The sequence below is a fragment of the Prinia subflava genome, chromosome 14 (assembly GCF_021018805.1).
Source record: "Prinia subflava isolate CZ2003 ecotype Zambia chromosome 14, Cam_Psub_1.2, whole genome shotgun sequence".
Classification (NCBI taxonomy): Eukaryota; Metazoa; Chordata; class Aves; order Passeriformes; family Cisticolidae; genus Prinia; species Prinia subflava.
The window spans coordinates 3,978,089-3,999,364 of record NC_086260.1 but is presented as its reverse complement, the minus strand read 5'-3'; the positions used below and the strand labels follow the sequence as shown (position 1 = coordinate 3,999,364).

At 44.5% G+C, this 21,276-nt stretch overlaps 1 protein-coding gene across 10 annotated transcripts in view; it reads right to left on the bottom strand.

The window, feature by feature from the left end:
* FOXP1 (forkhead box P1) overlaps nucleotides 1-21,276 on the bottom strand; it is a 379,483-nt gene that overhangs the window by 67,530 nt on the left and 290,677 nt on the right. For 7 of the 10 annotated variants that reach the window (XM_063411788.1, XM_063411793.1, XM_063411789.1 and 4 more), the window contains 3 exons: nucleotides 8,535-8,672; nucleotides 7,347-7,436; nucleotides 1,740-1,899 (listed from right to left, as the gene is read on the bottom strand). In XM_063411788.1, the coding sequence (XP_063267858.1) occupies nucleotides 1,740-1,899; nucleotides 7,347-7,436; nucleotides 8,535-8,672 (388 nt within the window). Of the gene's footprint in view, nucleotides 1-1,739; nucleotides 1,900-7,346; nucleotides 7,437-8,534; nucleotides 8,673-19,278; nucleotides 19,431-21,276 lie in introns of those variants that run through there. The other 3 variants (XM_063411794.1, XM_063411798.1, XM_063411797.1) reach the window with 2 other exon arrangements.

Genomic DNA, 21,276 nt, shown 5'->3' with positions numbered 1-21,276 from the left:
AGCTTAACTGATGGACTATACAATGAACCTTACTGAGCCAACTTAATGGCATAGGAGCTGTGGGAAAAATTAGCAAGGTGGAAGCTTGAGTCCGGTGGGTGTGTGGGAACAGCCTGGGATGCTTCCAACAATAAATCTGAGGCATAATTAATGCACGTTACAACATCTTGCAAGCGTAAATGGCATTTCATCTACATGCCCTTTTTTCCTGGACTCATTTCACACCTTCTCCCCATCACTCTGCATCGATGGTGGCTGACCAGGTACTGCCCCAAGCCTGATCCTGCATCTCCCAGCTGGGCATCACCTTCCCATGCATGGATCAGCCTCCAGCTCCTGCACAGTGCTGCTCCTCACCAGGCATCCAGTTTGGGGATGCTGTGAGCTTGAACAGAGACTCTGGGAGTCAGGGGTCAGGCCCCCAAAAGCTTGGCCTCTCAACACAGGAGTTAAATGCTCAAATACCTTCCTGGGCCTGGCAAAAATAATCCTAAATAAAGCACATCAGGCACACAGCAAAGCAGACTCCACTCCCCAGTCTGGCCTCTGTTTATCCATGTAAGTTAATATTCACCAGCCACCTCACTCTCCTTTTCTGCAACTATGTACATAGAAAAAAAAAGGAGGGTGAAGAACAGAAGCAATTTTGTCTTGTCCCCTCAATTTAAGTGAACAGAGCTGAATGTATATTCATTGTATGATTTAGAAACTAGGAACAGCCCTAAGCCTGCTTTCAAGATCCCAAATCATTCAACCTGGGCTGACTCAAGCTATAAAGGTGAATGTTCAAATTTATTATTGGCAAGGGAAGGAGAAGACAGGATTATTCAGAAATACCAACATCATGGTTGATGCCATGGCATGCCTGAGCCATGCCAACTCCAAAGAGTCTGCTTTAACCACAGCAGCCAGAGCTCAGGCAAGTCTGTTAAACTGTCCCACGGCTTGCAGACAAATCCAGTTTAAAAAGTAAAATAATAAATTTAAGCTAAAAAAGAAATGAGAGAATAAAACCCCTAAGTTATAATCACTGTCAAAAGTATTGTGGATTTAAGTAGTGCTTTCAGTGTATCAATGTCTTAAAAAAATAAAATAAATTGGGATTTCAGCAAAGCAGAAATTCAGAATTCACTTCTTGCAGAGTGCAGGACTGAATAAAGACGTAGGAGGATCTAATTGTCAATAACACCATTAGAATTAAATGGAGTTAATCCCAATTTGCCTCAGTGGGAAGGAAGGAACAGAAGCACCGAGGCAGAGACACGAAGGCTGTGGAGAGCATTCTTGTCCCCTCTCCCTGGCAGCCACAACCAAGGGCACTCAGCCTGTGGGTCAGAGCTGCTCTGGGCCAGCTCATGGCCAGGCTGGGACCAGGAAGGCCCAATCAGCACATCTGGGAAAGGAAAAGCTGCTCCCACACACCCTTAGCCATGAAGGCAGCACCAGGAATCAATAAAGACTCCTCCTGTGAAGGATTCCAAGCCCAGATGAGTACAAGCAGCAGCTCTGAGCCCGCCAGACCGGCTGCAGCTGTGCAAACTGCCTGTGAACCCCCAGCCCTCTGCACCCCGCCAGTCAGAGCAGCCCAGGCTTGCAGCACCGCCCTTCTCAAAAAGTCCCTTTATAATGCCCACCCTGCCTGTCAGCATCTTTCTGTGCTTATTATTTTAGGAGCCTCTTTCTCTCTCTCCCCCCACGTGACAATTCCGTGTGAGTGTGCACCCAAATCCTTCACCTACCTTGTGCAAGGGGTTGCAAAGGCAGAGTAGGCTGCCCGGGCTGGATCGTCAGCAGCCCCTGACGCTGCAGAGACAGGAGGTGCTGCTGCTGCAACTGCTGCATCTGTAAGAGCTGCTGCTGAAAGGCCAACTGCTGCGTGGCCACTTGCTGCTGCTGGGGCTGAAAAAAAAGCAAGAACAATAAAAATAAGAAGGCACGCTTGTTAACTCGAGAGTAAAGCAGAGGAATTACAAGGCTCCTTGTCTCAACTTGCTTCAACTTCTGATGGCAGTCACCGGGTATCAAGGCCAAGACAGTGAGCCCACCACCCCTGGCAAAGACCCCAAGGTGTGTTTGGATGCTGGAGCTAACACAGGGCTGCAGATTCCCATCTCCTGTGGTTAACTTTCACCCAACCTAAATCCCTGCTGCCATCCCAATTACAAATGCATACAGCATTTCTTGGTCTGTGTGTTCATGTTTTACCCCAGACGTGGCTGTGTTTCAGTGGTGTGTAAAGGCTGATGAAAATCCTGGGTAGTTCTTTGAGGCAAAGAACATGAGAATCACACCCCACGATCTCATCACACTTAGATGTAACAAGAAACCCTGCTCTGTGCTCTGTTTGCTCATTCAAGGGTTGTCTCAACTATTACTAAGGCAATTCAACTGGCTTAATTTATGGTATTTTATACTCACTCTCTCTTCTTCATCCATCAAGCCCCACAATACTTTCTGTTACACTGGAATTATTCTGTGCTGTATTTAAGGCTGCTACTTCTGCACTTTGAAATTTTTAATTATTCTCACTAGAAAGAAGATGGAGTTGCTTTACTCCACAGGGATGTGAACCTTGAACCTTCGAGGTGTAAAAGAACATGTTGCTTTCCTCACTACTGTACCAGGAGAAGCTTTTAACTACTCTGTTTATCACTTCTGACATAAATAAATGAGAAAAAATCAGACCTTTGAAGAAGAAAAACTTCATCTAATATTGTTAATTAGCCATGACAAACGATGAAATAACATTGTAAATCTTTCATAGAAACAGCCACTAGATTTTAATTACACACATTCATAATTTAGCAAACAACATCTTACTTGAATGTGAGTGCTTAATATGTACAGTACTCGAGGCTTCAGAGTCCTTAATTTTGTTCAGTTAAGGAAGCCTCTAGGTTTTGCTTCCATGCTCATCTTGTACTTTATTTGCTTTGTTCTTTAAAATCCATGAAAGGCTTTGCATTTTGATAAATATCTTTTTATTTATTGTACAATGACAGGAGGAAAACTTTTGTTGTGTAAAACATCAATACATCATGCCAGTGTTTAGCAGTTCCTTGTGCTAGCCAAAAAAAATTAATGTAGATTTCCTTAGTAATTATCTGAGTGATAGAAAGATAATACAGTGCAGTAGTACAATAAATAGAAGGAAATTATCTAATATCCCTAATCTGCTAGGAATCATATCAAGGTGGAGGTCTTATACACATTATGGCTAACAATTAGGGAAAGAAAATTAACTCTTACCAAACTGCACACGTTTACAAACTCACTCCAGCCAGATCCTGAGCTTTCTGTCACCCTTCCTTGACACCAAGCCAGAGGATCACTGGCCCCATTCCCTACTGGTGTTACACAGGGAAAAAGTCCCACCAGAGCTGCTGGAGCAGGACTGACAGACACTGTGGATTTGACCCCCACCTTCTCGTACCACCATGCCCCATCAATCCTAATACTGCAACCCACAACTCTCAGAGTCAGCCGTTCTATTCATCTTACTTATACACTCAATTTATCTTTTTTCCAAAGAAAACCTTGGACTTCAGGAGCACATCTAAACAAATAGGTGTTTGGATATTCTGAAACTCGGGGAGTTTACATTTCTTTGCAACAGCTTGCTCTGACACATCCATTTGTTGCAACTATTTGCAACAGCACCATATGCATGCAGGCCCCAGCAACAGTTGTACTGAGCTAAAGTAACGTTTGCCTCCATAAATATTAATTTTAAAATATATATACTTAATGCATTTATATTAGTATATTTATATTATTAGTGCTAGGCACAGTAAGCTGTGTTTTACCTATTTGTAGGTAACAGTGCAAAGTTAGCACATGGGGTATTTTTAAAAAACCCCTTTATATCAATTGACTGATGCCCGTTTGGTTGTCTTCTCAGCTATCCTAAGAAAAGCTCTTGAACACACTCTACTTTGAAAAGCCAGGATATAAAAGTATACAAGGCCCATTGTCCAAGAAAGAATTTAAAAGCAAGACACGTTGCCAAACTGTGCTCCCCACCCAGTTACCAAACACAGGATACAAGGCAGTTTGTTTACTTCTCACAATTGAATGCATACAAAAAAGGTCTCGGTGCAGTCCTGTTGTCAGGTCAGTAGTCAGTGTTAAAATGCTGAAATATCCTGATAAAACTTGCATTTTTGATCCCCTCCCTAAAGCTTCTGTCAAAGGTCTGTTTTCCTTTCTTAGGTTACTCCCTACTGCCTAACATAAACTGTCACAGCGCCGGAGGACAAACGGCCCTGCTCGGGCAGCGGCGCGCTCCGTCCAGCACCCCCTGCCTCTGGGAGCCCCGAATTTTCCAGGGGAGAGCAGGATCAGGGCTGAGATCCCCCCCAGCACCCCCTGCCTCTGGGAGCCCCGAATTTTCCAGGGGAGAGCAGGATCAGGGCTGAGATCCCCCCCAGCACCCCCTGCCTCTGGGGAGCCCCGAATTTTCCAGGGGAGAGCAGGATCAGAGCTGAGATCCCCCCCAGCACTCCCTGCCTCTGGGAGCCCCGAATTTTCCAGGGGAGAGCAGGATCAGGGCTGAGATCCCCCCAGCACCTCTGCCTCTCGCTGTCGGGCACTGCTCACCCTCTGCTACGCCGTGCAGCCCTTGAGTAAAACCCCCTGAACCTCGCTGGGACCCGTCTGCGGCTGTGCTCGGGGTCGGGTCCCTTTCACGGGCAGGGCTGGGGAGGTTTGCTGTGTTTTGCCTCTTTCATGGCAGCACAATGGGACAAGGCACTCACAAAATGACCTGGGGGATGCCGAACACGACTACGCTTGTTCCATCTGTCAAGGTACACGCTCGGCCCTCGTTAGCGAGGCAATCGCCGGCCCCCACCACGGCACTGCCTGTCAGTTTTCAGTGCCAGAGGGAGGGGGAAGAAATAAAATAATACAAGACCACCTCTTCCATGCTAATTTAGCAAGAATAACCTCCTTAAGCTGGGCTGAACAAACCTGTGGGGTGAAATGCTTTGTTGAAATGGACCTCCACTAAAACCGTCAGCAAAAATACTCCCCCCCCAACCCCCTAGAATAAGCTGAAGAGAGTTAGGTCCTTGTTCTCTTTCCAGCTATCGTGTTAAAATGCTCTTCTTGAAACAGGAAGGAGTCCTTTCTTATTGTTGCTTTCGCTAGTGTAATATCAGAAGTGTGACCACAGTAAATCAGTGTGTTAGATATTGAAATGCCATCACATTGTCTAACTTCCCTTCTTGTCTTTTTTAACACAAAGTATTTTTTTTCTTTAAGCTCCAAGCCCTCATCTTTGTGTCTGAGATGCTCTCCTGTCTGACAACAGCAATTTAGAAGAGTTAACTTTTATCGTTCATTCTGCTGTGTAACTTTCCCCTTCAAATTTCTTTATCTGCCCTCTGAGCTCATCTGAACTTTCATGTTCTCCCAGCATGCAGGCTTGCATTCAAAACTATGTCTAATAGACCAAATAAGAGGTTAATAAGAAGTGGCAACAGAAAGAAAAAATACAATCCCTGGTAACTGATAAGAATGACAGTGGCAGCCCTTTATTGTTTGTCTTCAAATATAGAGTTAAAGATCTTTAAAAAACTAAATTTTGACGCCTTTGAAAAGAAAGAAGCACAAAATAACAACAGGGGGTTATTGCCTGCCAGCCACAGGGGAGAAGCTCCATAATTCTTATTCTCCCTTTTGAAGGCTGTTAGAAATCTGATTCAAAAAAGCAACAGCAGAAGGAGAAAGCCTCTTGAGGCTATCGCCATTTCCTGTGATCATGCATAATGCGTTTCAAAAGTGGGTTTTTACCAATTCTGTTGATCAATTGCACCTCCTTCATATTCCCTCTTTTTTCTGCTGTGTTTACATCTGATGTGACTCAATGACAAGCGCTGTCTGAGACTGTGAAACAGACCTGTCATGTTGATTTATGGGCGCATCAAACCACGACTTGTCCAAACTGAAGCTCGCAGTTCATTAATTAGAGAGTTGTGACTTTGAAGTCAGCTTTCAGACTGTGGTTTTTAACATTTGGCTTAATTTATATGCTCTTGAATGTGGATCTCTAAGGAAAAAACTGAAATTCCCTTCTTGTCTTTGAACTTCTTTTGACCGCACAATAATCATTTCTTTGTCCAGAGTGATGCCTGCATCCCAGAGTCATTAACGCGCATTGAACTGCCACTGATGAGTAAGCCCTACTGAATTAGAAAAACAGCCAGCAAAACAAAGCTGAGAGCATTCTGCACAGTGATATCTCACAATTACATGCCTTCCCTCCCTGTGCCATTTCCATTTTAATTACTGTTAGTCCTTTAGATTTACATTTTAGACACTTTTTAATCTGTTCCCTTTTTATTATAGTGGCGCCCGTAAGCGCGCTATGGTTAAGGTTGTGTCAGCGTTTCCATTATAAACCCCCCTGTTTTCAGGGGTTTATAACTCAGCTGGAAAAATTCACTCGGGGTTGAAACTTGGCACAGGTGGCACGATTTGCCGAATTTCAAGGGGAACAGGGAGCAGAAATTGGTGCACGCTTCAAGCAACCCCCCTTGGCAGGTGACACGAGCGCCGCCGCTATCACCGGACATCACCCGGTGTCTCACGCCAAGAGGCAGCTTTCTAGGATCTACCTTAAGCCAGCACTGATGTCAGATTAAACAGGAAAGTCTCAAACTCCTCGAGACTTAGAGGTGGACTCAGCACCTTAAAATGTAATTGCAGGAAAATTAAATTTAAGCGCACCAAAAACAACAAACAAAGTTTTGGATGTGACAGGTATTTTGGAAGGGAAGTGTATCTAGAGGAGAAGCAGAAATTCAGAAACTACTCTGGTCTGTCCCCTCCAGTTAGGACTGTAGCATCAGAGCAAGGTCTCCTGCCACCTCTTCTCCGTGTCACCACGGATGCTGCTCCGTGTGGTCCCTTCTGCTCAGCCCATGCTGTGAGGAATGTGCAACCAGAACCTCCCTCGCTAGAGAGTGCAAGCCCAAACTCAGCACCTCTCAGCATTTTGCCTTGTTTAGAGAGGATAGCAGCCATCTGGGCCTTGCCCCCTCCTCTCCCCACCATAACTAACTGCCCAAAGCACTCTCCCAAGATACAAGTCTAGATGCCTGCTCCAGAACTCATACTGAACAGCAAGGCCTGGTCCCCTGCTATAAAATATGTGGCAGCAAGCAAATGGAAAGCACAGGAAAACACAGGCGAAAACAGGACAATAACTCTAAATCTGAAAGCTGAGGCCCGATAGAGTCAGTTCAGTTGTGCAATCATTTATAAGATGAATGACAGTTTAATAGCCACTAGACAGTCCCCAGGGATCTGTGGTTTGAAAGTAAAATGGGTATTGTCTGTACCTCTTTAGGCTGTTTTCCAGCATGTTGTTGCTGTAAAAGTTGAAGCTGCAACTGTTCCTGTTGTTTCTTATAAAACTCTTGAAGCTGCTGCTACAAAGAAAAGGAAAGATGGTAAGTAACAAAGTGGAGAGCCAATTCAGTGTCCCTTTTGGTGTAACACACAAACTGTGATTTGAAAAATAGCATCCTTTTATCTGTAATGGTCTGACCTTTAGTTTGAAACTCAACAATAAATTCAGTGCACACTGACTATTCTTGGCATTATCGTTTGAAAAGTAATCTCCAAAATGAACTGATGAAAAACATACCATTTTCTACACAAACTAATTAAAATAAGGCAAGGAATGACCTTTGATTGTAACAACAAAGCCAAAATGCCCTTGCTGAGAGAGCCTGGCGAATCTCTGTTGTGAAACACACATGCTTTCTAAATGATAGGGTTTGACTGTATTAAGTGTTGTTCAATACATGCACAGACATCCTGGGAAATACTCTCCTCCTCCCGCTCCCCAGATGTGCTCTGCACAGGCAGGACGGAGCCTGGGAGGCAGGAGGGAGCCTGGGAGGCAGGAGGGAGCAGGCAGGGTCAGGCTGGGAGGATGCTGACACCCACCAGGGCTCCCTGAGCCCCCGCTGTGCCACAGCCCGTGGTAACAGAGCCTCAGGGCTTGTTGGTGGCCAGCTTCCAGCTGAGAAAGGACCACGGGCAGTGAGAAGCACTGACACACAGCCCAGCATATGTTGGCTGAAATCAAACAGGCTTGCAAACCTCTCCACTTCTGCTTCCACCGTTTCCACAGCCCTTTACGGTTCCAGATGGAAATAAGGAGGTCTAAATTGGGAAGTATGGCCCTTCTACCTTGTTTATTCCAATTAGTCAGGGCACACCAAGCCTTCTGAGGGATGCAGGCAAAAGCAACAGGGACATCTGCCGAAGTCCTGACACTTAAATATGCATCTGTATTATTTAGCTGATCTTGGAAACACTCCTAGCATTGCTCCCTGGATTTGTTTCCAGTAGCTATTTCTAGAATTAAAAACAAAAGAGCAGTCAGCTCAGCTCACAGCATGGCTGCTCCAAGGTTCAGACCTGAGACGTGGGCAGCTTCTTTCCCCAAGGGTGTTGCAGGAGGTGAAGCCTCCAGCATCCATAGGGGCCACGTGAGCTGGTGTTAAGGAAACAATTACCTGTTGAAGCATGAGTGCCTGCTGCTGCTGGAGCAGGACTTGGAGTTGCTGGGGAGTTAGCACTTGTTGCTGGAGGATCTGCTGCATTTGCTGGGGAGTGATCACTTGAGGTGTCATCATAGCCACCGACACTGGAACCTGAAGGCCAAGAGGAGAGAAAGAGGGTCAGAGCACATCCCCATGGATGCTGGACATTCCCATGCCAGGGCAGCCCATTCCTGGCATCAAGGTGAGAGTCCTTACAGCCCACCCTGGCTGGCACACAGGTACTGACTACACCTTCCCCGTGACTAAATTCCCCTTCTGCAAAACACTGCTGGATGCAAATTCCTTAAAGCAAGTAATATGGTAAAGATTTATTTATTTTTACAAGAAATCATCAGCTGGGTTCTTTCCCTCCCAGGAAGTCCTTGCCTTCTGTAGAGAAATCCAACAGCCAAATATCCCACGCTGATGGGATCTAGACCCTATTACGACAGGTTTTTCAGAAAATTGAAGGAAGGCTCAGTGATGTGAATAACAGCACTAGACTCCTATGCAATTTTTACAGAAAGGCCCTACCACGATGTCTTTACCATTCCATATTCACCCAGCATACAGATGTCTTCAATTCTTTCATATTATGTGAGATACCATTAAAAGCCGCTTTCCATGACATTTCAGTGACAAACAGCTACAGTGATGAACTTGATAGCATTTCATATTTGCAACTGTTAACACGTTTCTGCACGGGCATCTTTGCAAGGAACCTGTACACTGTATCTGAAAGGATGATGTCTTGTTCAGATAAAACACTGACATTAAAATGACAGGCTGTCTTGGCCAAGGTTACACAAATTGTATTCAAGCGGATACCTAATGACAATGCTATGAATTCTGCAAGCTTTCTAGAATGTAATTTAGCTATTCAAAATAATCACTGCACTTGTGTTTAATTTGCAGACTACATGAGAACCATTTTGTCAGTCCCAGTAATGCAAGAAGACTATTTCCCTAGAAATCCACCCCTCTACCCTCCACCCCAAAAAAGGAAAAGGAGGAAAAAAAAACACAAAAGAGGAAAAGACAAAACCCATACGAGTTTTAACAGTAATATTGAAGCACCTTACTTTTCTATAGTTTTAAATCAAATACATGACAGCACAAAACTAAAAGCAGTAAAGGATATACTTTGCTAAAAAGGATCTCCTGTCATCTCATGTATTACAATAAAAGGTAATAATATGTTTAGCACTTTTTCCGTGAACCACTTTTAAAAAAAAATCAGCAGACAATAGCTGATCAGAAGATAAAGGAGTTAAAAAAAAAAAAAAAACCAGTGTAGTAGTAAGCAAGAGAGAGATGCAGTATTAATTTTATGTAACATAATGTCTTAATATGCAGTTTATCTTGACTTTTTCACATGATTTGTCCTGTCATTTGCATAGCAAGCTCTCATTCCTAATTTCACAGTCATTATGCACTGATGTCCTGATTTCTCAGCATCACTAATCTTGATGAACTAAAAATGGTTCCTGAAGGTCAGACACATGTACAGTGCACATCTCCCCGTGTTGTTGTGTACATGTCGTGTGCCAGGGCCAGACACTGCCTCCGAAACCTTTCCCTGAGCAGAGCCCAGCAAGGGCTCTGACATCCCATTAATGCCGACATGGCGAGGTCCTCTGAGCACTCCCTGTGGCACAGCACAGCCCCGCATCACTGATGGGGCCCAGGCTGGTGACAACACTGGCAAAAGGAGATTTAATTATGGGACAAACACCAAAACCAGTGGCTATTCTCCCATGGCTGGTGCTGCGTCCTTGTGCCTATGGGAAAGCCACCACCTCGCCACGCAGGACCAGCTCTGAGGGCACTGAGTCACCAGGACGGGTAATCCCATTAATTCAGAATATCTTAATCCGCAGTCTTTTAAAAACTTTTCTGCGAGTAGAAAATTATTTCATTAAATCCTGCCGTCACTATCTTCGCCCCAAGGCGTGACTCACCTTCATTATTCTCATCCCCAGAGAAGTTTACTTTACCCTGGGGTTTGTACTACCTCTCATTGAAGCTGGACCAAGCAAACAGAAGAGGAAGCATGTTCAAGTATGTTTTCTGTGCCCTTCTTGGAAGATAGACAAGACAAATACTCTTCAGTCAGATTTATGACGACAAGCGAGGATACAGACAGGAATAGGGTGGGGTGCTGCAAACCCTACACATCGGTGATTAATCCAAAGGGCTGCATTCTGCCGTCAGCTGGGCAGGGACAACTCCCATTCACTTCCATGGCCTTTCTGCACATTTATCTCGGGACAGATCAGGCCATTAGGCCCTATCTTTGAAAACTGGCCATGTACCTTCCAGTAACAAATCCCTTAGCTGCACACTCCTTGCTAGAACAGAAGCACTTAAGCAGAAAGGAAAAAAAAAAAAGTCATGTATGTACTGCACACAGTCACAGAGTACAAGTACACAGAGTACAAGTTTGTGTAGGTCCGCTCAACTTCACTTCACCATCTGAAACCACATTTTCACACCACACCTGCGCTTCTAAAGAAGGTGCTGCCTTCCATTTATAAACACAGCCAACAGCCACATTTAGCCACGGCCTGTACTTTAGTTTATCACAAAAGCGACTTACGGAAACCTTGCACAAACAAATTCAAATGAAGCAGAAACTATCGCGTTAAAAATTACAACACACATCCCGGACGAGCGTGGGCACACACGTACGGTCTGAGGGACTTTAAATAGTTAAGAATGATGGTCTATATATCCACTCTCTTAACTCCCAATGTCCAACTTTTCCATGTAGCTAGTCCCTGGTAATACTAGGAATCAAAGGGCATGCAGCACCAGCAATAGGCTATTATAGCCCACACTTTATTACCCATTACTACCGAGGTCATTAGCGGTAAGAGTGATTGTACCGGTCTTAACCTATTGATCATTGTAACTACTATCATTTAATCCCGTGTTGAATGTCTGGAAAGCTGCTAAAGGCACACAAGAGAGAGTGCTTTAGTGATGAGAAATATAGCCAAAGCTTGGAAATTACACTTTGATTCATAAAATCTAGCCAGTGGTTTAAATCAATAGTATTTAAAACAGTCATGTAAGTTCTTAACTACAGCTCTCTAATATTTATGGGTCCCTTTTTGAGTGTATTCAGTCAAAACTAAACTTTATTTTAGATACTGTGCAATATACTTTACATTATGTTAGATAAAAAATATTTATTTCTGATATTTTGTCTGATAGTAAGTGAAACCTAAACCAAGAGCTATAAATTCACTTTAGATTTCTATCTCTCAGATGTCAACTTAAATGTGTTGCCAAAAAAAATTACAAACCAACTTTAAAAATGACTTAACTGTTTAAGTACATGAAAATGAGCATGTTTTATGAGTTAACAATGAATCACAAAAGGCAGTCTATGAAGAACTAAAATAATTCTGTCTTACTGCCTTCAGGGAGTTGAAGTTCAAATTAAACTACTGGCAGATATATTTAAAGAATGCTAAGTTAGCATGCAGAGAAGAAATCAATCTTTTCTTTTTTCTTTCAAGTTGTTTATTTCTATTTTGCACTTGAAACATGATTGTTGTTATTGATATGATTAACGAACTACTTTTGGTATTGTTGACTGATAACAATAGGGTGTGGTAGATACCCAGCTGCATGTAAACCTGGCAGCAAAGGTAAAAATACAGCTGCAATTTGGCTTTGGGATCTCTGCTAGTATGGACCTGCTGACATGCTAATACCATCAACGGCAAAAAATGTCTTTAATACTCACAATTGTCTTCGCTCACTGTTTCTCCCAGGGTTTTCCTCTGCTCCTCCGCATCCCCCAAAGGCCTCTCGGCCCCACACTCCCCTCTGAGACCCTCCCATTTCAAGCCCTAAAAACGCCCTATTTTGGCAAGACTGACCAAGGGAAACTTCCACAAACTTGGGCCAAGCTCCCCTTTAACTTCCCCACGAAAATACAGCAGGGATGCATTTGTCACTCCTCCACACAACCCAGACAAGGGTCACGGGGATGAAAATGATTTAGTCCTATTTAATCACCTCCATTCCCTCATTTTCGGCGATATTAATATAATTAAATACTAGCTAAATAATTTCAAGTAGTTTAATCTTGTATGAAGGAAAAAAAAAAAAAAAAGAAAAAAAAAGAAGAATGCCATTTTCACACCCCGTGGCTCCGATGCTGGATACAGCTGTGGTCCTGTTAACTGTTAGCAGGCATGCACGGAAGATGAGGAGGATTTCCTTAATTCATAAAGAATAACTCTGCCAGAAAATCCTTCTCTCCTGTGATCTATGTTCGAACTTGATTTCAGTAAGCCCTCATACCAGGCACTTTCGATTTCCAAACAGCAATTCTTCGGTTAAAGATTTTGTGATAAAAGTTAAACAGAGCAAAACAGCTGAATACAGAAAAGAACAAGTTGCTGAGGAACAGTTAAAAATACTGAACTACAGTAAAAATAGCCACGGCCAGGCAAGACCAAACAATGAACCTGAGCTGTCCTATTAGCAAGATATTATATGCAATATATTTAAAACACAAAAAAATCTTTAGGCGAAACAATGCAAAACAGGAGAAGATAAAGCACTGACACCCTGGCAAGCAGACAGGCACGATGCCACGAGCCAGAGCAGAGCCCAGCAAAATAAGAGGTCCTAAAGGCAGGCAGGACCTGCTTCCATCCTGAGACTAAAACATTTCCGACACAGTATTTCATCCTCCAAAATCCCAAGACAAAAACGCTGTCGGAATTATTCACGCAGGAACTGCAGTGCTGGTTCATTATGCGAAATGGAACCTCACTTTTAGACTTAGTTCTTTTGCCATAATACAGCACAGCGCATTAAGACAGGTAATGTTTATTATATTAATGTAAAATCAGCTAAGTAGTCTGTCATTAGCATAACTGTGCTCTCTGTAACAATACAACTCCCCATTTTAAGGGGGGGAAGCTCCTTAAATTAAATTAACATTTTATTATTATAATTTTGTTTATCGTATTTTATCAGGAGTGAAGATCTCCTTCTGACCCACAGAAAGCAGAACGATGGGCTCTGCTGACATTCCCTGGCATGTCAGGATGTCTGCCGTCTTCTGTATTCTCTTCTAGCCGAGGAAAAACGGGAATATTTTCGTATTTGTTTACAGAATGAAACATCTGATCTTATCTTCCACTTCTCATGCATACCAGGTTTCTCACTAAGTGCCAGGATAATTGTTTCTGCTATAATAAATACCCATTTAATTTGCATAAAAATATAAAGTTTACATAAATTAAATCCTTTCTACATCTAACATTTGTCAAATAGAGACTAAACCAGAACATACACACACACATCCAAATACCTCTTTAATAAGATGAGTGAGATTTTAAGCTTGAGATTACCAACAGAATTTTTCACATTTTAAAAAGTTACCATTTTTGTTTCCATCTCTAGCATGAAAGGAAAAATTATATAACCTGCTGTACAGGGTTCCAAACAGCAGTGATTTTATAATGATTCAGTTTAAAACTAAAAATAAAAAAATAAGGAAAAAAGCCCTGCATTTTTTTCCAGAGTTTAGGAAAGGAAATGTTAGATCAACATATTCTGCCAAAAAAGCCTCAAATAAACCAAAAGCAATCCTGCTTAGAAACATCTAAAATACCCCTAAAGCCCTTAAAAACCCCTTGAAACCCTCTCTCCCAAACACCCTTAATATACTGAGAATGATCACGGTGTAAGTCTCCTTACATTTGTGTATTAATTCATACATACATTATGGAGAGCTTAATTAAATAATAAAAGACCATGATTGAACCAGCAACATTTAATATGCCTGGAATTTCACGTGAGTGAAAGGCAAGTGTTATACAGAGGGACTTTTCCTTTTTTTTTTTTTTATTTTCTTATAGTAGATTTTAAAGAACTGCAACTCCCAACAGATTTCTAGGAAGGATGAGCCCTCTCTACACCCCTGGCTATTTTCTCCTGCAAGAATCAAATCCATAGCTGCCTGCTCTTCAATCTCAGGGCATTTGAGATGACGTACATTGTCGTGGCCAGCTGAAAAAAAATTAGTGATTCTTGAAAAAAAAAAAATCCACCTGGTTAAATCATGCTGTTTATTTCCCACACAAACCAGAGCTCTGCTTAAACACTCGGGTTGGCTTTGCCACTCTGGTTCCAAGTGACGCCTTTGTAACAGTTGTAAACTTTATTTGCTTAAAAATGTGCAGGTTTTCACACCTATGGCAGACACCTACAGCTGAACATCACAGCTAAGCACAACGGTGCAAATTAGATTCTAATGAGAAAACATCAGTTGCTTCTTTGACAATTTTGCCATTCACTGATTTACTTCTAATGAAGACGCACTCCAACCAGCCAGCTCGCCGTGTTAAAGGTCAAAGCACGTTCAAAAAAATGCCTCACAAAATCAAGGCAAATGGGAAACCCATAAAGAAACCTTCTCATAAAGTGGCGTGGCAATTAGAGTAATTGTGCAAAAAGCCGTCTTCGGTAAAAAGTAAAAGAAATTAAGCTGCCACTACTGTAACAGGTTAGATGAAAATCAAAATTTAATGTATTCTCCCTTGTGTCGTCTTGTTTTGTCAAGACATCAAATAGAATTGGAAAGTACAAAATAACAAGCCCTTGAGAAATCACAGAAGCCGACCTTTTTGATGTTGTTGGTTTACCTTGTTCTCAGTTATTTGAACAATGATGTTTCAGATTTAAGGGCAAGATAAAGCTTAAAAATTAAAACCCGTTGTCAGTTTGGGGAGTAGGGGGTGTTGTCCCTCCCAAATAATAGAGCATCTTACCTAATCAATGAAGGCAAATCTGTCCAAAAACTAGTGCACAGAACAATTAGCAATTCCACTTATTTGTTCAATATTCAGTCTTGGTTCTGTAACATTCATTCAACTTCAACACAGACCACAAGATCCTCCTGCTAGCGCAGGAAACCGCGCTGGAAAGGTTAAAAAGAAAAAAAAATAGAAAAAAAGAACGGCTGGGGCACAGATATTTGCCAGTGTTGCTTCTCTCCCAGTCTCTACACGGCCACTTTAATCTGCAGATGAGTATATGGTGGATTTTTTTTCCCCCTTTCCTTTTAACTGGAAAGCGAAGCTGAACATGTAAGCACCTTATAAAAACAAAACAGGACAGGACATTTTAACTGAGCTGCAGCAAAGTAGTTTCCAGTAATGCAGTTCTGCTTTCAATAAAACAAACAAACTGCTTAAAACCAGCCAAGCCTTTCACCAAACAATAACAAATTTAGCTTATGGTGTCAGGACTTTCCCACAATCTAGTTTTGCAGGTGTTGATAAAACTACCCCTGCTACCAATTTTCCCTAGCAAAGAGGGGAGAAAAACAACACCAGTAAGTTATCCTGCCACTGAGAAACCTTTACAGAAAGTAAATCCAAGTGCTGTGTCCTCCCAGCTCACGTTTGTCTACAGCAGCTCTGAAAAGACTAAGAAATAACAGAGCAGAAAAGCACAGGAGCTTTTGAAATTCCTTAAACTTCTGAATGCAAAATTCCTTCTCCCCTTACCTTTTTTCAGCTGCTGGAGCATATAATCACAGACACAGAAACCAAGGCATTTTGCACTGAAATAATAATTTCAGGATTTTAAAAACGACTTCATTCTCAAGCAACAACGGTGCCTGAGCACTGTCAGGTTAAAATGGTACAGAAGAAATCGCTCTGACTGCCCTACCTCGCTTTCAATGCCTAAAAATCCATTTTAGCCTTCTGCACACAACTGTTGCAACCCTTTTCTTCCTTGCACACAACTCAAACCAACTCAGCTGGCGCAGACATCAGAGCCCACTGTCCATCAGAGCAATCACCCATCTGTGACGCACTGCTACGACCCCAGCACTAATTTCAGCGTGGGCTTTAAGAGTTACACTTCTAAAACTTGTGCAGGGCTCCCCCAGCCCCAGAAGAACGTGAGGCACCCACACCTTCCTCTGAGCACTGAGGTCCCTGCAAAGACAGCGCAGGGATTTCATTTCTTCCCTGTCAATCCCATTGTATTTATGACTTCTCTTTAGTTCAGCTGAGTGACTGGTCAGAGCATGTCTCAGAGCTTTTTTTTTTTTTTCTTTTAAAGCAAAAATAACACTGCTTAGAAAAGGGAGGGCACAATGGCACAGCACAGTAAAGTGAATGTTAAACAAGACTCAGGAAAAAAAACAAACCAACTGTAGCAAACAAAAAAAATTTCAAAGCAGCCCTTCCTATCATAAGCTTTCTGATGATTTATGGTTTACCAACTCAGCAAGGTTACGCAACAGTGCATGCCTTTAGATGCATTATTTGAGTCAGTTGAGATTTAATTAAGATCACAGCCTCCAAAATCCCTGTCAAATGAAAATTCACAGAAGACAATACACTATATATCCTCATGCAGATAGTCTCCATTCCATGCTCTGGAATAACATAAGTTAATCCTCGTTTCTATGGTGGCAGACAAAAGTTCACTAATTTTGTTTTCTTTTGACACTTGTGTTGTTTTCTGTTTTATGTCATGAGATCATTCCCTTTTGAGAGGGGAGGGGAGCTGATATAGGGGGAGAGGAGGGAGAGCAATATGTCAGAATATGGCAGCAGATGTATTTTGACATTCTCACAGCTCTGCTGTGATGTCATCAAGTTTTCATATAATTAACCCCTGCCAGTAAGAGCATCCTTTCATGACATCTGTCCATTGGGAAGAGGAGGAAAGAGTCAGGGAAAAAAAGCACAAAAAGTGCCACGGTCTTGCTCTCACACTAAAACCAAAATCAAACAAAATTAAATTAAGGCTACAAAACAGCATTTACATCTTCCTTCTGTATCAGTTAGTGGCTTTCCCCAATTCATTATCTGCCCCAACTATGTCCTCACCTCCGAGGTGCTCTGAAACCACACGCCACGGACGCCCAGCTCATTCCCAGCGCCTTCTCCTCCTGACGGTCCTGGTGCAGGGGGACCCCTTCACTCTAAAATCCAGTTCCTCTATTTGCTAAGCACGAGCACGTTGAATAAAACAATATTTCTTACAGAGAAATTGCCAGAAGTTTACCTCATTCCACTGTATTCCTATTTGCATTATCTTAATATCTGCTTGCTTATCTCATGGTTTGGAAATGACAGGTGCTAGCGGTCTTTTGTTTGACAGGCCACTACACAAATAACTGTCTTGCCTGAAAGGGCTAATGCACTACTAATGAACAATAAATCAACTTTGATTATAAAGTGTCAGACCAATCAGTTTGCAGTTCAGCTCTATCACAGTCTAGGCCAAGGCAGCGACTCTGTTCAGGCAGGACTCGGGTTTCATCTCTGCAACCTTATCAATGAAATTTTTTTGGACGTAGCCACAGGAGATCACTGAGAGCCCTCTGACAGCAGCTTTTTCCGCTGGCTGCGAGGAGAGGACAGAGCCTGCTTTTAGAGACTTCCTAGGCTGCTACTACAATAAATATACAATCAACAAAAGCCATTTTCTTCACCAGACAGAAGCACACTCTAATGACATACGCACATGTGCACATGTGTTGTAGCCGTGACTTTTAGAAGCGAACAGAAACGCCTTTCAACTTGCTGTAAAAGATGTGCGAGATGCCTGAAAGCTCTGCACATTAAACACACTTAAGAGGGGTTCGAGCTGGTAAATAATAATTTAGCAGGCACGGTGCTTACAGCTCCAGGGGGAGAGGAGGGTGAAGAGCCTCCTCACCTACTACAGCTACTGCACACGCACCAGGATTGGGCCCGGGAGCATTAGGCATGAGCTGTAATCCAAATAAAAAAAAAATTAACATTTCAGTTTATTTATAAAAAGGCAAAGTGCAAGCGTGTGCAAGTCACTTTTTATTAGAAATAAACTTCAGCGATTTATTGTAGTTCACAACTCAACACTCACTGCTAGAATAAATCCAACCGTTTGGTTTTCATAAACAGATCTTGGTCACCCTGAATGATTCACACTTCCTGCCACCAAACTTGTTTTTATTTAAAAATACGAAATGGCAGCGTGTCGAACGGCGGCACACGCACCGAGACGGCTGCGCCGCGTTACCGAGGGGCTTTTCCCTGCCACCGGCACCAGGACAAGTCACAGCTCTGTTTTCGGAGACAAGCTGGCTTTGAAGGAGTTAATTCCAGGGAGGAAGAGTGTATATGCACTTTGCTCTAAACTTACCACCCACTTCCTAAGGGTTCCCTCCTCCCCGCCACCACCACCCTCGAAATTTCAGCTCACTCGCACTGCAACGCTGCCACCGAGCCCGGCTGCGCCGAGATCCCGTTCCATCCATTTCGCCGGGGTTCCCAGCACCAGTCAATGTCAAAAACAAAGCTCACTCACTTAATTTCCCCCTGGTAAATTGCCTGGCGAATCCATTCAGCGATCCCGGTTCCTGACACTTAAACCTGACACTGTGTTTTATCCGGCTCCGTGCACTTTCCCTCCTTCCCCGCTCTTCTTCCCAACTCCAGCGCTGCGGCACAAGCGCGCCCGGCTGCGCGCACCCGCGGCTGTCACGACAGGCGACACGCTCCGCTCTTCATCACTTCTAAAAACCCCCGGCGAGTTACGGGGCGCACACGCCGTCCCTCCCTACCTCCCTCCTCCTCCTCCTCCCGGGACCACGCGGCTCCTCCAGGCCGCCGCGGCTCTTTCCGCCACTTCGCGCGGGCCTCCCGCCCCCGATCCCCCCCGGCGGGGCACCCACCTGGGCGGCGGCGGGCGGCGTGCGGCGCGCCGGGCCATGGAGCGGGCTGGCGGAGCGGCGGGCGCGGAGCGGTGCGGAGCCTCCGCGGGCGCGGGCGGAGTGCGGGGCGCGCTGCTCGCGGGCTGCCGCCGCCGCGCCGCCACCCGCGCGGCCCCGCCCTGCGCCGCCGCGCACACCCCGCCCCGGAACGGGGCGCCCCGCGGGCCGCCCCCGCCCCCCGCCCGGGCACCGCCGGCTGGACAGCCCCCCCGGACCCCGGCGAGCCGCGGGGCGGGGGAAGAGCGCCGGCACGGCTCGCTGGAGGCGCCCCGGGGGAGCCTGCTGCCCGCCCCGCAACTTTCTCGTCTCCCGCGGAAAGTGGCTGCCGCTTTTCCTGCTGCGTGCCCGACGGCTCTGCCGCACAACCTCGGGATTTCGGTGTCGGAAAATAGCGGTGGGAATAATAAAGAAACAACCACAAGGTGCCTGTGACGGGAGTTTGCTCTAAAACGGGGCAGAGCGCCCGGCCTGCGGAGGGGAACATCTCCCCTCCTTCCCGCGGCCGTGCCTGGGGTACCGGCGGTACCCGTGTCCCCCTGCCAGCCCTGCCCGGGGACACCACACGGATCTAGGGCAGCGAGCTCCGTGCACCCAAAGCCGCTGCGTTCGGGTCTGGGGCACCTCTCAGACGTGGGGTACGCCTCACTCAGAATAAGCTTCGCAAACTCAGGCGGGCGAGCTCCAAGAAATGCTTGTCCAGACTTCAGCACGCAAACTCGACCCCCCTGTCCGAGTGCTCTCTCTAACCCAGGGATTGCCACAGCCCTGTTTTCCCTTCCCCAAAAAGCTCCCATGCATAGCATATGCTGAGTTGGATCCCACAGAGATCAGAGCCCCAAGTACTTCATCTCAGGCAGCAGTATTTAGTAAAATCTCTCCCACCTATTTCAATTACTTTTTTTTTTTTTTTTTTTACATTTTCACATAGTTTCTAAAGACAAAATTGACGCAGAGAGTAACTCCTCAGTTACTTCACGTGCAAGTACAAGAGCAGACTGAAGCTGCCCTACACCATTCCCAGCAGAACCTCCCGTTATTCGCAGGAGTCGGAGCTGTCAGACAATAGCCCCATTAGTGATGCTGCTGAAGAACCTCACAAGAAGCAAAGACAAAGGACCCAATTTACTGACAACTTGTGATCTGATGTTAAATGGGATGCGATACGGATTGCTTTCCACCCTAAAGTGTTTTCGTGTCAGATAACAAATTTATTAATGGGATTTTTTTCAGGTCACAAAAATGTGACCCCACCCTCTTATGAATATTTAATAAGGGACTAAGGGCATCTTTTGCAAGACCCTAAATCTGCCAGAAACAGCCTACATGAATCAGAAAGTGCCTGCCTCTTAAAGGGGTAAAGATGCCCTGAGCAGGTCAGCACAGACAGGGCATGGGAACAGCCAGGATTTATCTGTGTTATATCTGTGCAAAATCAAGCACACACGTACACACACACCCCCCGACACACTGGGAGCTCAGCAATAACATAAACCATAAAGCATGCAACACGCTAGTAACAATTATCACCTGTGCTTAAGAGAAATCCTTCCTGTCCTGGACTTCAAAGAAAGCTCGAGGAATTTGGATTGCTTTGGGAAATAGACGACAGAATACACAGACTTAAACTTTTCAACAGTTCTCTTGTGGACCACCTCCTCCTTCCTGCTGTATTTCTAGGAGCATTGCTGTGGCAGCATTCCCGACGGCGAAGGAGCAGCGTTAGGAAGGCTCTGAGTGCTCACACCCCCTGACCAACTCCACAGCCAAAATGAGCAGGGGGCTGCATGCCCAGGCAGTCTCTGCAGACCATCAGAGGATGCTCTACAGAGCCCAGTTGGGAAATCTTTGGATCTATCTTGTCTTCCTCAGCAGAAACTTCTCACCCACAGAAGCCTCAATCCTATTCTCACATTATCAATTTTTATTTTCCAGTATCCAGGCACACACAGAGCTCAATCC